This window comes from Danio rerio, chromosome 24, assembly GCF_052040795.2.
Source record: "Danio rerio strain M-AB ecotype USA chromosome 24, GRCz13ab, whole genome shotgun sequence".
In the NCBI taxonomy this organism is placed as follows: Eukaryota; Metazoa; Chordata; class Actinopteri; order Cypriniformes; family Danionidae; genus Danio; species Danio rerio.
Genome location: NC_141044.1, coordinates 39,730,001 through 39,743,164, shown reverse-complemented (window position 1 = coordinate 39,743,164; position 13,164 = coordinate 39,730,001). Strand labels below are relative to the sequence as shown.

The 13,164-nt window shown below is 34.3% G+C and overlaps 2 protein-coding genes across 12 annotated transcripts in view; one reads left to right on the top strand and one right to left on the bottom strand.

Annotated features, from left to right (window-relative positions):
* map3k14b (mitogen-activated protein kinase kinase kinase 14b) overlaps nucleotides 1–13,164 on the bottom strand; it is a 471,535-nt gene that overhangs the window by 19,374 nt on the left and 438,997 nt on the right. The window lies entirely within an intron of this gene.
* Nucleotides 4,041–10,814, top strand: dcakd (dephospho-CoA kinase domain containing). Of its 7 annotated transcripts, none has more exons than XR_015524589.1 (7): nucleotides 4,041–4,284; nucleotides 4,655–4,767; nucleotides 6,050–6,253; nucleotides 6,340–6,427; nucleotides 7,834–8,370; nucleotides 9,146–9,886; nucleotides 10,517–10,814. XR_015524589.1 is itself a non-coding variant. In NM_001320180.1 (5 exons), the coding sequence occupies exons 2-5, from the start codon at nucleotides 4,656–4,658 to the stop codon at nucleotides 8,117–8,119; spliced, it is 690 nt and encodes a 229-aa protein (NP_001307109.1). In that variant the 5' UTR covers nucleotides 4,043–4,284; nucleotide 4,655; the 3' UTR covers nucleotides 8,120–8,274. The 7 variants fall into 7 exon arrangements, 1 of the variants encoding a protein (NP_001307109.1); XR_015524586.1 differs by having other exon boundaries at nucleotides 9,146–10,057; nucleotides 10,275–10,814; XR_015524587.1 differs by having other exon boundaries at nucleotides 9,146–10,057; nucleotides 10,246–10,814.

Below are 13,164 nucleotides of genomic sequence, written 5' to 3'. Positions count from 1 at the left end.
TGTACAGCATTTATTAATCATAACTGAACATTTACTAATGCATTATTAACATCCAAGCCCGTGCTTGTTAACATTAGTTAATGCACCGTTAGTTAACATGAACTAATAGTAAATGTATTGTTCATTGTTTGTTCATGTTAATAAATGCATTAATTAACAATAACTAATGAAACTTATTGTAAAGTGTGACCCCCAACAATACAAGTTTAGTATTTGTGAGGAGTTTGTGTGTGTTTGACTACAAAACCAGCCATAAGGGATTTGTCTGAAAGGTTATGCAAAAACCTCTAAGTGGCATCTGAAATTTTCTATTAAAACTTTCATTTTTCTCAGGCTTCAATGTCTTGATTCAGTAATTTAACTTTTATGGCAAAGAATAAGTAATTTCCATCTATTTTAACATGAAATAACTGAACATAAACATAAGAGGCAAATAAAAATGCTCATTGTTGCAGAAAATTCTAGATGGCACTTAGAGGTTTTTGCATCTGAACTCATCATATATGCATTATATATACATTAGGATGAAACAATATCTGGCTGAGATACAACAATTTGGACATCTGAAATCTGACTAGTCAAACAAAAAATGTAATATCGAGAAATACAAAGTGTTTAGCAATGCATATTACAAATAAATATTGAGTTTTGATACGCTTACAGTAGTAAATGTACAAAATATATTCATTGAACATGATCTTTACTTGTATTCTAATGATTTTTAGCATTAAGCAAAAATCAAATATCTACTATTTTGACCCTTATGTACAGTGTTTGTAGGCTATTGTGAAAATATTAATACATTAAATAGTAATAATCAGTCAATTACTCATTCATTCATTTTCTTTTCAGCTATATTTATCTGGGGACACCACAGCGGAATGAATCGCCAACTTATCCAGCACATGTTTTACGCAGCGGATACCCTTCCAGCTGCAACCCATCTTTGGAAAACATCCATACACACTCATTCACACTCAAACACTACGGACAATTTAGCCTAACCAATTCACCTGTACTGCATGTCTTTGGACTGTGGGGGAAACCGGAGCACCCAAAGGAAACCCATGCAAACTCCACACAGAAACACCAACTGACCCAGCTGAGGCTTGAACCAGCAACCTTCTTGCTGTGAGGCAACAGCACTACCCACTGCACCACCACCAGTAAATTAACATTATTAAAATATACACATGAAACATCAGGCTGTTTTGTGGTCCAGGGTCAAAAATGATAATAATAATAAAAGCCACGGACTACTATAAACCATATACTAGAGTGATTTAATCGATATGACATTTGAGATTAGTACATTACTAGAAAAAGATTAGCCTTTCACCTGCCCAATTATAATAATCATTTTATTCATCCCTCTATTTTTAATAAAGTCCTTTTATTCATCAGAAGTCGCCACCCCTTATCATTATCTAGCATGTTTTACACAACAGATGCCCTTCCAGCTACAAACCAGTCCTGGGAAACATCCACACACACTTGTTCACACTCATACACTAAGGTCAATTTAGTTTATTTAATTCACCTGTACCGTATGTCTTTGGACTTGTGGAGGAAACTGGAGCACCCAGAGGAAACCCACACCAACACGGGGAGAACATGCAAACTCCACACAGAAATGCCAGCTGGGAATCGAACTAGCAACCTTCTTGCTTTGAGGCAACAGCGCTAAATATTGAGTTGACACGATGGCCCTAAGCAATAACATTTGATATTAGTACATCATTATTGTAGAAGACATGAAATGGTTAACCTGTGTCATGTGATTGTGGTGGAGGGTCACCGGGGTCACGGCACCTGTTCATTCACAACTTGAATTGACCAAAAAAAACAAGCTTAAGCACAAACTTAAGCACAAACTTAAGCTCAAACTTAAGCTCAAACTTAAGCCCAAGTCAAATTCTACACTGTCTAAATATCAAGGTATGTTTTATATTGGAAAATAAACGAGTGAAGACATTGGAACGACTTCTTGCCTTGTTTACATTTGATGTTTGCGTCACAAAACATGCCTCTGTTTTAGCCTCTCAGCTGTTACTCCACGTAGCCGCTACAATTATAAATATATTAGCCTTCCACATGCTTATAATAGTAATCATATTTTAGATAGATTGTTCATAAATTATTATATAAGGATTAGTTAACATTTAAGTCTGTAATCAACTTTGGTGGTGTTTGATTTCTAAACTGTCATGAGGAAAAACAAAACAAAACTAGATAAAGATATCCAGATAAGGTTTGTCGTGACGAACTTTGAACTTCTGACCTGACCAGCAGGTTTGAAAAAGCTTCACAAGTTTCACATTTTAAGTAGATTTAAAGCTTTGAACTCTTAAGGTTTTAAAGGTCATTTACTGTACATTCCTAGCACGTACAAGCCTGTTTCTTGAGCTTTGTAGCAAACTGCTAGTGCAAATAAGTTGTGATATGTTGCTAGTGTGCTTAACATCCCGCATGAAATGATGGTACCTGACAAAAGTCTTGTCGTCTATCCAAATTTTAGCAACAACAACTTGACTTCTAGTTTGGTATCAGAAGTGGCTTATATAAAAGGCAAACACCTCTAGATTACTCTAATTTGCAAAATAAAATATGATCATGAGCAATTAAGAGCATCCTTGATTTTAATGATTTATTTAGGACAGTAAGGTCTGACTTTGCTTAGACAAAAGTCTCGTCACTTAACAGAAATAATGTTCAGTATAGGTCATGCTGCAGAGGAAAAATAATGAATAATGTGTATGACACCCATGAGCTTGGAGGACTGCATCCATACATCTCTGCAATGACTCAAATCAATTCAATTCAATTCAATTCAGCTTTATTTGTATAGCGCTTTTACAATGTAGATTGTGTCAAAGCAGCTTCACATAAATGGTCATAGTAACTGGAACAGTGTGGTAATCACTTATTAAAGCCATCTGGAATGGCAAAGAAAGCAGATTTATCTTCAATGCCTTCTCCTTCATCTGCCCCAGGCATGCTCAATAATGTTTATTTATTTATTAATGAAGGCTGTATTTTAGTTTAACTGTGGTGTAATGTATAATGTATAGCCTAGTTTGTGGTATAATACGTTAGTTGTATAATAGCAAATAGTTATAACTACAGTAGACTGGCTAATTGTTTGTTAATATAGTTATTTTGTTACATAGCAAAATCACCACAACCGTTTAATTGAAGTACTTTACTATGGTTCAAATACACTGCTGGGTTTACAATTATCTTCATCTAGCTTTATAAAGTAGCTACAAAATCCCCATAATCTTGTTAAAAGGCCTTCACCACACTTTATACACATATTAATGAAAATGTTAATACTGGTAGAGATGTAACTATATATATATATATATATATATATATATATATATATATATATATATATATATATATATATATATATATATATATATATATAGTTACACATATAGCCTATATGTGTGTGTGTGTGTGTGTGTGTGTATGTGTGTGTGTGTGTGTGTGTGTGTGTGTGTGTGTGTGTGTGTGTGTGTGTGTATATATATATATATATATATATATATATATATATATATATATATATATATATATATATATATATATATATATATATATATATATATATTAAAAAGGTAGGACACTATTCCTGAGTGATCGATACTAGAAACAAATAAAACAAAATGGTTTTATCCGTCATCTATTGACTAAAGAGCTCTGAAATCGATCGTTTTTTTGCTAACACACAGTCATAAATACTAAAGACAAGTTTGTTGTTTCAGGCAGAAAATTAAAATGTTGACGTTTAACTCGTAATTTTAGCATTACTGTGTAATAATCAGTTTCATGAGCTTTACTGAAATATTAGCCAGATAGGCTAGCTACTTTGTTATTATATATAATAAAATTAACTATGCTTGAAAGAGCATTGGAAATATAATGTAAAAATATATCAAAACATATTGATACAACTCTAACAAACATCCAAACAGCGACAAGAAGATAAATAAATAAAATTACCTTATCGCTCCAGTCCGGTTGGAGGCGCTGCATTCATTCATCAGGAGGAGGAAGAGAAACATTACAGTCAGCGCACTGATCAATGTTATGTACACATATAATACTATTACATTTATCTAGCATTCTTCAAGAGCTGTCAAACCCTGTACATAACTTCCATTAACAGACAAATTTGTGGAAGTAAAGGAGTTTGTCTTTATTTCCGTGTATATCTATGCAGAAACGCCTTTATAATCTCTGTTTACATCACATGAAGTAGATCATTGCTGTTGGGTAAGTTTACTTTCTCTGTAGTTTTGATCAGTTAAAATGTCAGAGGTGATTATTAACACGGTTAACACGTTGTTACTGTGGTATTATTGATTCTGACGCAAGTAAAATTTAATAGATGATTTAGCTTAAGTTTCACTACTCAATAGCCAAACTATAAACAAGATAACTATTATAATATTAGTTATTATTATCGTTATTATCATATTTATGTCAGAATTTAAGTTGTTACCTTATACGTTTGTATATATTTTTATATTAATGAAGACAAATGTACTTGAAATTGCTGTGATGGCCGCTAGAAGGCGCCATTGACCAATATTTATCAGCCATACTGAATTATGAATAGCATGCTGAAGTGTGATTGTTTCAGGATGTTTCTGGTGGGACTGACCGGAGGAATTGCCTCAGGGAAGAGCACAGTGTCTTCTCAACTCAAAGAGCTGGGCTGTCCTGTCATCGATGCAGATGTGGTTGCCCGAAAAGGTGTTTATTTCTTTAAAGATTATGAGATATCATTATCAGGAATATAATGAATTTAAACACAAGGCTGAAATAAACACTGTTGATGCAGACAAAGTTTGAGATGGCAAGTTAAAGAAAACATGATTATATCAATTCATTTTACTAATAAGGTTCACAAACTCAAAACACAATCTATTGAAGCTAATTGATATGTGTTTATCACTAAATGTAAGTGCTTGGCAATTTAAAGGCAGTATTAATTGTTTAAAGATATTATATAATAGTAATAAATTTATATTAATATATAAATAACAATATATAAATATTAAATGAGTGCTGAATCACTTTACTACTTGAATTATTTTATGTGTAATTGTTTTATGTGTAATATTATTAGTTTTGGTTAATATTATTTTCATTACTTGATATATGACTTAATAGTATTAGTTACCACTGATTCTTTTAAGTGTAACATCTTATATAATAGTTTGTATACTTATGTATTATGGCTGTTTCCTTTTATAGATTGGTTGGATTTATGTGACTTATTTCACTTACTTAATTTATTATTTTGTCTTGTGGTTCTGTGTTTCTGTGTTTTGTGTGTCATTACATTAGCAATTTCCTGCGGGATCAATAAAGTTTTCTAAGTCTAAGTCTAATATATTATAAATAATATTCATTTAAAATTTGAAAGTTGGCAGTTCATTCTGCTGTGATGAAAACAGAATAATAAAGGGACTAAGCCGAAAAAAAAATGAATGAATTTTAAAGTATTTCAATGTATTATATAAACAATTCACATTTTATATAAATATTTATATAAATTAATTACATTTAACAAAATTTATCAAAAAACTATTTTCACTCAAAAATTCTTTCAATGTAAAAGTTTTTAATTTGTAGCAAAAAAAAGAAAGGATGCACTGGGGCTCAGAGTTGCTTTATAGCATCATATACACTCACAGGCCACTTTATTAGGTACACCTGTCCTACTGCTCGTTAGCGCAGATTTAATCAGTCAATCACATGGCAGCAACTCAATGCATTTAGGCATGTAGACATGGTCAAGTCGATCTGCTGTAGTTCCAACAGAGCATCAGAATGGGGAAGAAAGGGGATTTAAGTGACTTTGGACGTGACATGCTTGTTGGTGCCAGACGGGCTGGTCTGAGTATTTCAGAAACTGCTGATCTACTGGGATATTCACGCGCAACCATCACTAGGGTTTACAGATAATCCCTTAAATGCATGCTTGTTTCCATCAGTATATAATCTTTATGTAAATATGTGTGTGTTTCAGTGGTGGAGCCTCAAACCGCAGCGTACAGACTGATCGTGCGCCACTTTGGGCGGGAGGTTTTATCAGAAAATGGTGAGATTGACAGAAAGAAACTGGGCCAGATCATTTTCTCCAGCCCTGAGAAACGCAGGCTTCTCAACTCCATCACACACCCGGAAATACATAAAGAAATGTTGAAGCAAATCCTGCTGTACTTCATTAAAGGTACACATGCATTAAATAAAGTCCATTGGTGTTATGCAGGAATCTTATGAAGCTGTGTGTGTGTGTGTGTGTGTGTGTGTGTTTAGGCTACAGGTATGTGATTCTGGATGTTCCGCTGCTGTTTGAAACTCGACGGCTCACTCGATTCCTGACGCACACTGTGGTCGTGTACTGGTAATGGCACACATTTTATTTGTGTTATATTAACATTAATTATAGCAATATATTACCTACTAATAATTAGTATGAACTGTTTTTAGTTTGCCTGTAGTTTCAAAATTAATACAAAAACTAAGAATACTAAAAATAAAGGTACTAAAAATGTGAAAACTGAATTTTTTTTCTCTTGCAATTTTAGCACTTCTCTTTTTTTTATAAAACATTTTTCTCATTTGTAAAGGATTTTGTGTGTATTTCACCTGGACTTACCAAAACATTATTTAACTATTTTAATTTAATTGTAATTATTTGTTTCAGTTTAATTTTCATTTAATTCATGTAGGTTGTTTTTTCTGTTCTGCTATATTCCTGTGTTGAGTTTTATCAGGTTAAGTATTTTTAGTTAGTTACCAGGACAAAATTTCTCTGTTTCTGTTTTTAAAACGTAATTTTAATTTAGTTTTTCAATCTACTATTAAAATTTATTTGAAAGAAAAGTATTTTTAAAAAAGATTTTGTGTGTATTTCAACTAAACTCAGTTATACTGTTAGATTTTTAATGGATACTTTTAATTGACATGTACCCTTTTTTTTAATATATATATTTCTCTACAATTGTTTTAAATGTATAATTTATTTTATTTATTTTTTTTCTCAATCTAGAAATAGTTTAGTAATGTTTTTAAAAATGTTAGTTCAATTTAAGTCTTAATTTTAATTTTTTTTTTATTTAAATGTTAGTTATTAATAATGTTTCCATTTGACTTTAATTTATCTTCCGTTTCAGTCTTAGTTGTTTTAGTCTTTCAGATTGTTTTTAGTTTGTTACAAAGGTGATATTTTGAATTTACTTGTCTTTTATTTTGTCTTTCATCTATAATGCCATGTCATTGCATTTTGACTCAAATATTTAATTTATCAGTAACAAGCAGTAATACAGTAATGTTTTATTAAAGTTTTTATTAATTTAAAAAACATGAAATCTTCCTAATTATTAAAGAAAATTGTGTATATTTCAATTAAATTAAATTAGCAAAACAGTGTGGTGATTTTTAGTTGGTCATTTTAATTGTCATGTACCTTATTAATCTTTTTTAATGGATATATTTAGTTTTTCATCAATATTTTTTTATTTCTCAATTCAGAAAAAAATATGTTTATTAATTGTTTGCATTTTAATTATCTTTTTAAAACTGTTTAATTATAATTTTTTTATTTAAATGCAATTTATTTGGAAAGTTTCTGCTTTACTTTATTATTGCCTCAAATTAATCTTTAATCTTCTTTTTTACTTCGTTACCAAGACAATATTTCTAATTTACATCTGTATTTTTAATATTATAGTCTTCCATCTAATAAATATGTGTGTAATGTGTATATCACCCTATCAGTAACAATAAGCGTGTACTCCGTGTGTTCAGTGATCCAGCGACGCAGCTGTCCAGACTCATGCAGCGGGACGCTTTGAGTCAGACTGAGGCCGAGCAGAGGATCTCCGCTCAGATGCCGCTGAAGGAGAAGCGCGGTCTGGCCAATCACGTGATCGAGAATTCGGGCTCGCGCGAGGACACACACAGACAAGTGCTGCGGCTGCACTCCAAACTGGACGACTGCATGCAGTTCCTGATCATCAGAGCCGTCGCGGTGGCTGCGCTCACTGGGCTCGGCGGACTGTTCATCTATACAGTCAAAATAATCACTTCATAGCCCACAAACATTAACATTTAGTCATTTAGCAATAGAGGACGCATTTAGCGACTCAACAAGAAGAGACAATACACACAATAAGTGCTAATTATTAGCCCCCTGTATATTTTTCCCCAATTTCTGTTTATCAGAAAGATTTTCTCAACACATTTCTAAACATAATAGTTTTAATAACTCATTTCTAATAACTGATTTATTTAATTTTAAAGCTTAAAGTGATATTTAAAGACTTAATTAGGTTAATTAGGCAAGTCATTAGCCCCTTTCACACAGTGATACCGGTAAATATCCGGAAAATTTCCGGAACGACTTTACCGGTATATTCAAAAAAGCGCTGTTCACACAGGCGAGGACGTTACGGAAATTTTCCGGAAAAGAGCATTCACACATCCATTCCAAAATACCGGTAAATTCTGACATCATTCACCACAAATGAGCTTTAAACGGCTGCGCTTGTATTTGTAAACATTTGACTAAATTACAAACTCTTTTGATGATCAATATTGTAAACAACTTTCACTGGATCATATTCGCATGTCGAGATGTTCATAATATGTGCGTGTGCTGACGCTCACAGGCTGTTTCATGGGCACACGCAAAGCTTGAAGGTAAACAAACAACGGCTTATCATAAGCATCTTATCGATGATTATTTGCACAGTTGGCATTAAGAAGAACATATAAACGTTATCTGACTAACTTCTAGCAGCTAAATGTGTCTGGAAAAATATTCAAAGGCTTTTATTCTCACAAACCGCGCGGACGTAAATGCGTCTGACTGTTGTGATTGGCTAAAGCAGAAGTCTTACGTCAGCACGTTCTAGACGTGCACGAGCTTATTCCGGAAATCTTCCTTCTGCGTTCACACAGCGCAGCATTCCAGGAAATTGCCGGTAATGTTACAACTTCTCTTTCCGGAAAATAGCCAGAACGAATTTACCGGTATTTTCAAAAAGGACCTGTTCACACATACAACCTTTCCGGAAAATTGCCGGTAATTTTCCGGAAAGGTCTGTATGGGTGAAAGGGGCTATTGTCTAACGATGGTTTGTTCTGTAGACAATCTAAAAATATATATTGCTCAAGGGGGCTAATAATATTGACCTTTAAATGGTGTTTAAAAAATTTAAAACTGCTTTTATTCTTGCTGAAATAAAACAAATAAGACTTTCTCCAGAAGAAAAAATATTATCAGACATACTGTGAAAAATATCTTGCTCTGTTAAACCTCATTTGGAAAATAATTGAAAAATAAGATAAAATTCACGCTTAATTTTGACTTCAACGATAAAGGCACAAACTGTAAAGGCTCCTCCCTTTTCTGAAAGAGGGGGCGGGGACAGCAGCTCACTTGCGTTTAAAGACACACTAACAGCTTGTTTTTGTTTCTGCCAAAAAACAAAAGCATTTACAGAGCAGCTACCATTTATAATGTAATAAAACATGTGTTATTTTGAACATTCTGGGGACACCATCTTGAAAAAAGGGTATAATTATCCCTTTATAACTAATGCTAATATAATCTTATAGTAAATTAACAATATTTCTTCCACAGGACAGTAAATGATGACAGAATTATTGTTTTAACTATGAAGATTGTAATTTAAAATACAGTTTAATTTTTTTTTTTTTACTTTATTGTCAGAATCATCACCTCACATTATTCAATATTTAATTTAACACCTTGTTATGGATATTTTTACCTCACACCATCAGCCTGAATGACAGCTGTGAAAATGCACATTAAAACATATTATGGTAATTAATAGTAAATATTCTAGTGTTTTTGAACCATACTATAGTAAATTACTCAGTTAATCTGTTGTGGTAATACTGTACACATTACAACTACATAAAGGTAAACAAACCACCCTATACTCTACTATGTTAATATATACTTTATCTATCTGGGCTAGTTAGTTAGTTAGTTAGTTAGTTGGTATCTATCTATCTATGTATCTATCTATGTATCTATCTATGTATCTATCTATCTATCTATCTATCTATCTATCTATCTATCTATCTATCTATCTATCTATCTATCTATCTATCTATCTATCTATCTATCTATCTATCTATCTATCTATCTATCTACCTATCTATCTATCTATCTATCTATCTTTTAAGGCTAGATAGATAGATAGATAGATAGATAGATAGATAGATAGATAGATAGATAGATAGACAGACAGACAGACAGACAGACGGACGGACGGACGGACGGATGGACGGATGGACACTATCTACAATACACCAGTTTACTGTAGTAAAACTATAGTGCACTACAGTTTTTATTAAAGTTGAACATTTCACTATAGTCAATACGACAATGAGCTTTAGCATTACTTTTAAATACTGTAACATATAACACTATTATAAAATGATTCAAAAACACTAGTATTTTTTCATGTGGGACTATTCTATTCTTCCCCTTTAATTACTGTGATATGAGCACTGTTGTGCATAATTAACACAGCCACTGTGATGTTCATCTGAAATGTATCACATTGTATAAAACAGAAGTAAATATGTAAGTAAAGACTAGAGTGCGATATTTTTTCAACTCAAATGTTTTATTGTTGATGTTGCATTAATACATTACACGGACCGAATGTATCAAACTCCTCTGCCGTTCTTTGATAAACTCAAATATTTTGATTTACAACGGAATTAAATGAACGATCACAGCACTTTGACACGTAAGTTTTGTGCCTTTTACTTTTGCAGTGTTTTTTATACACTCTCCGGCTACTTTATTACGTTCATAAGTTCAACTGCTCATTTACACAAATTTCTAATCAGCCAATCACATGGCAGCAACTCAATGCATTTAGGCATGTAGACATGGTCAAGACGATCTGCTGCAGTTCAAACCGAGCATCAGAATGGGGAAGAAAGGTGATTTAAGTGACTTTAAACGTGGCCAGTTTGTTTTTTCCAGACGGGCTGGACTGAGTATTTCAGAAACTGCTGATCTACTGGGATTTTCACATACAACCATCTCTAGGGTTTACAGAGAATGGTCTGAAAAAGAGAACATGTCCAGTGTGCGGCAGTTCTGTGGGCGCAAATGCCATGTTGATGCCAGAGGTCAGAGGAGAATGGCCAGACTGGTTCCAGCTGATAGACAGGCAACATTAACTCATAATCACTCGTTACAACCGAGGTCTTCAGAAGAGCATCTCTGAACACACAACACGTCCAACCTTGAGGCAGATGGGCTACAGCAGCAGAAAAACACCTCGGGTGCCACTCCTGTCAGCTAAAAACCGGAAACTGAGGCTACAATTCACACAGGCTCACCAAAATAGGACAATAGAAGATTGGAGAAACATTGCCTGCTCTGATGAGTCTCCATTTCTGCTGCCACATTCGGATGGTCGGGTCAGAATTTGGCATTAACAACATGAAAGCATGGATCCATCCTGCCTTGTATTAATGGTTCAGGCTGCTGATGGTGGTGTAATTGTGTGGGGGAGATTTTCTTGGCACACTTTGGGTCCATTAGTACCAACTGAGCATTGTGTCAACGCCACAGCCTACCTGAGTATTGTTGCTGACCATGTCCATCCCTTTATGACCACAGCGTACCCACCTTCTTATGGCTACTTCCAGCAGGATAACGCACCATGTCATAAAGCACAAATCATCTCAGAAAAATCGCTTGATCATGACAATGAGTTCACTGTACTCAAATGGCCTCAACAGTCACCAGATCTCAATCCAATAGAGCATTAAGGCAGTTCTGAAGGCAAAAGGGGTCCAACCCTGTACTAGTAAGGTGTACCTAATATAGTGGCCGGTGAGTGTATTGCCCTTTGACCTACTGTATTTCCTAACCCTGTTCCTGAAGGCACACCAACAGTACACGCCTGAATCAACTCATCAGAACATTAGAAGAGACTCCAAAACCTGAAGTTAATGGGTCAGATAAGGGAGACATGCAAAATATGTACTGTTGGTGTGCCTCCAGGAACAGGGTTGAGAAGCACTGTGCTAAGATGAATAAATGGAGCATGATTAGCATAGAAATATAGTTAATTTGTTGATGTAGTTTAGTAAAGTTAACGAATGCAGCTTTGTTGTGCAGTGTGTTGAGCTACAGGTTGTGTTGGTGCAGCTGAGTGTGTGTAAAGATGAGTAATATAGATGTACATCAGACAGATCTGACAGTTTTGAGTTGTCTCTGCTCTTCAGGCCTGACCCACGGTGATGTTCTCTGTCTTTAATAAGCTGTTCTTATGCTAACACAGAGTGACGCTGGCTAGCGGCCCTGCACAGTAAGACCTCTGTGTGTGTATGTGTGTGTGTGTGTGAGAGAGAAAGAGAGAGAGAGATGGTCAAGGTTTCAAGACTGTGCTTCTGTCTTTATGGAATGGATACAGATGTTAGTGTGTGTTGTGGTGTGTGTCTGTTTGTTTTGTGTCAGTGTGCGATACATTGTGTATTTGTATGTGTATTGTGCAGGTGTGTGTGGGTGGGTGGGTGTTTTGAACGATAAGTGTGTGTACATGTATTTGTGTGTTGTGATGTGTGTACTGAAATTGTGTTTGTTTTGTGTCAGTGTGTGACACATTGTGTATTTGTATGTGTAGGTGTGTGTATGTGTGTGTGGCTGGGTGTTTTGTGGGATACTGTAAGTGTGTGTACATGTATTTGTGTGTTGTAGTGTGTGTATTGTATTTGTTTTGTGTGTGTGCTTTTTATTTGTGTGTTGTGTACTTGTTTGTGTGTTGTGGTGTGTGTATGGTATATGCTTGTTTTGTGTGTGTGTGTTTGTGTTTTATTTGTTTGTGCGTTGTGTATTTGTTTGTGTGTTGTGGTGTGTGTATTGTATTTATGTTTGTTTTGTGTGTGTTTTATTTGTTTGTGCGTTGTGTACTTGTTTGTGTGTTTGTGCTTCTATTAGTTTGTTTGTGTGTTGTGGTGTGTGTTTTTGTGTCGGTGTGTGATACACCATTTATTTTGCATGTGTTTGTGTGGGTGTGGATTTGTGGCTGTGTGTGTGTGTGTGTGTGTGTGCGCATGTATTTGTGTGTGGTATGT

Excerpts from the sequence above, each read along its gene's own strand:
- dcakd (NM_001320180.1), top strand. The coding sequence starts at position 4,656 with ATGTTTCTGGTGGGACTGACCGGAGGAATTGCCTCAGGGAAGAGCACA. Across the intron at positions 6,254-6,339 it reads CCTGCTGTACTTCATTAAAG|GCTACAGGTATGTGATTCTG; the intron begins GTACACATGCAT and ends GTGTGTGTTTAG. Across the intron at positions 6,428-7,833 it reads CACACTGTGGTCGTGTACTG|TGATCCAGCGACGCAGCTGT; the intron begins GTAATGGCACAC and ends CCGTGTGTTCAG.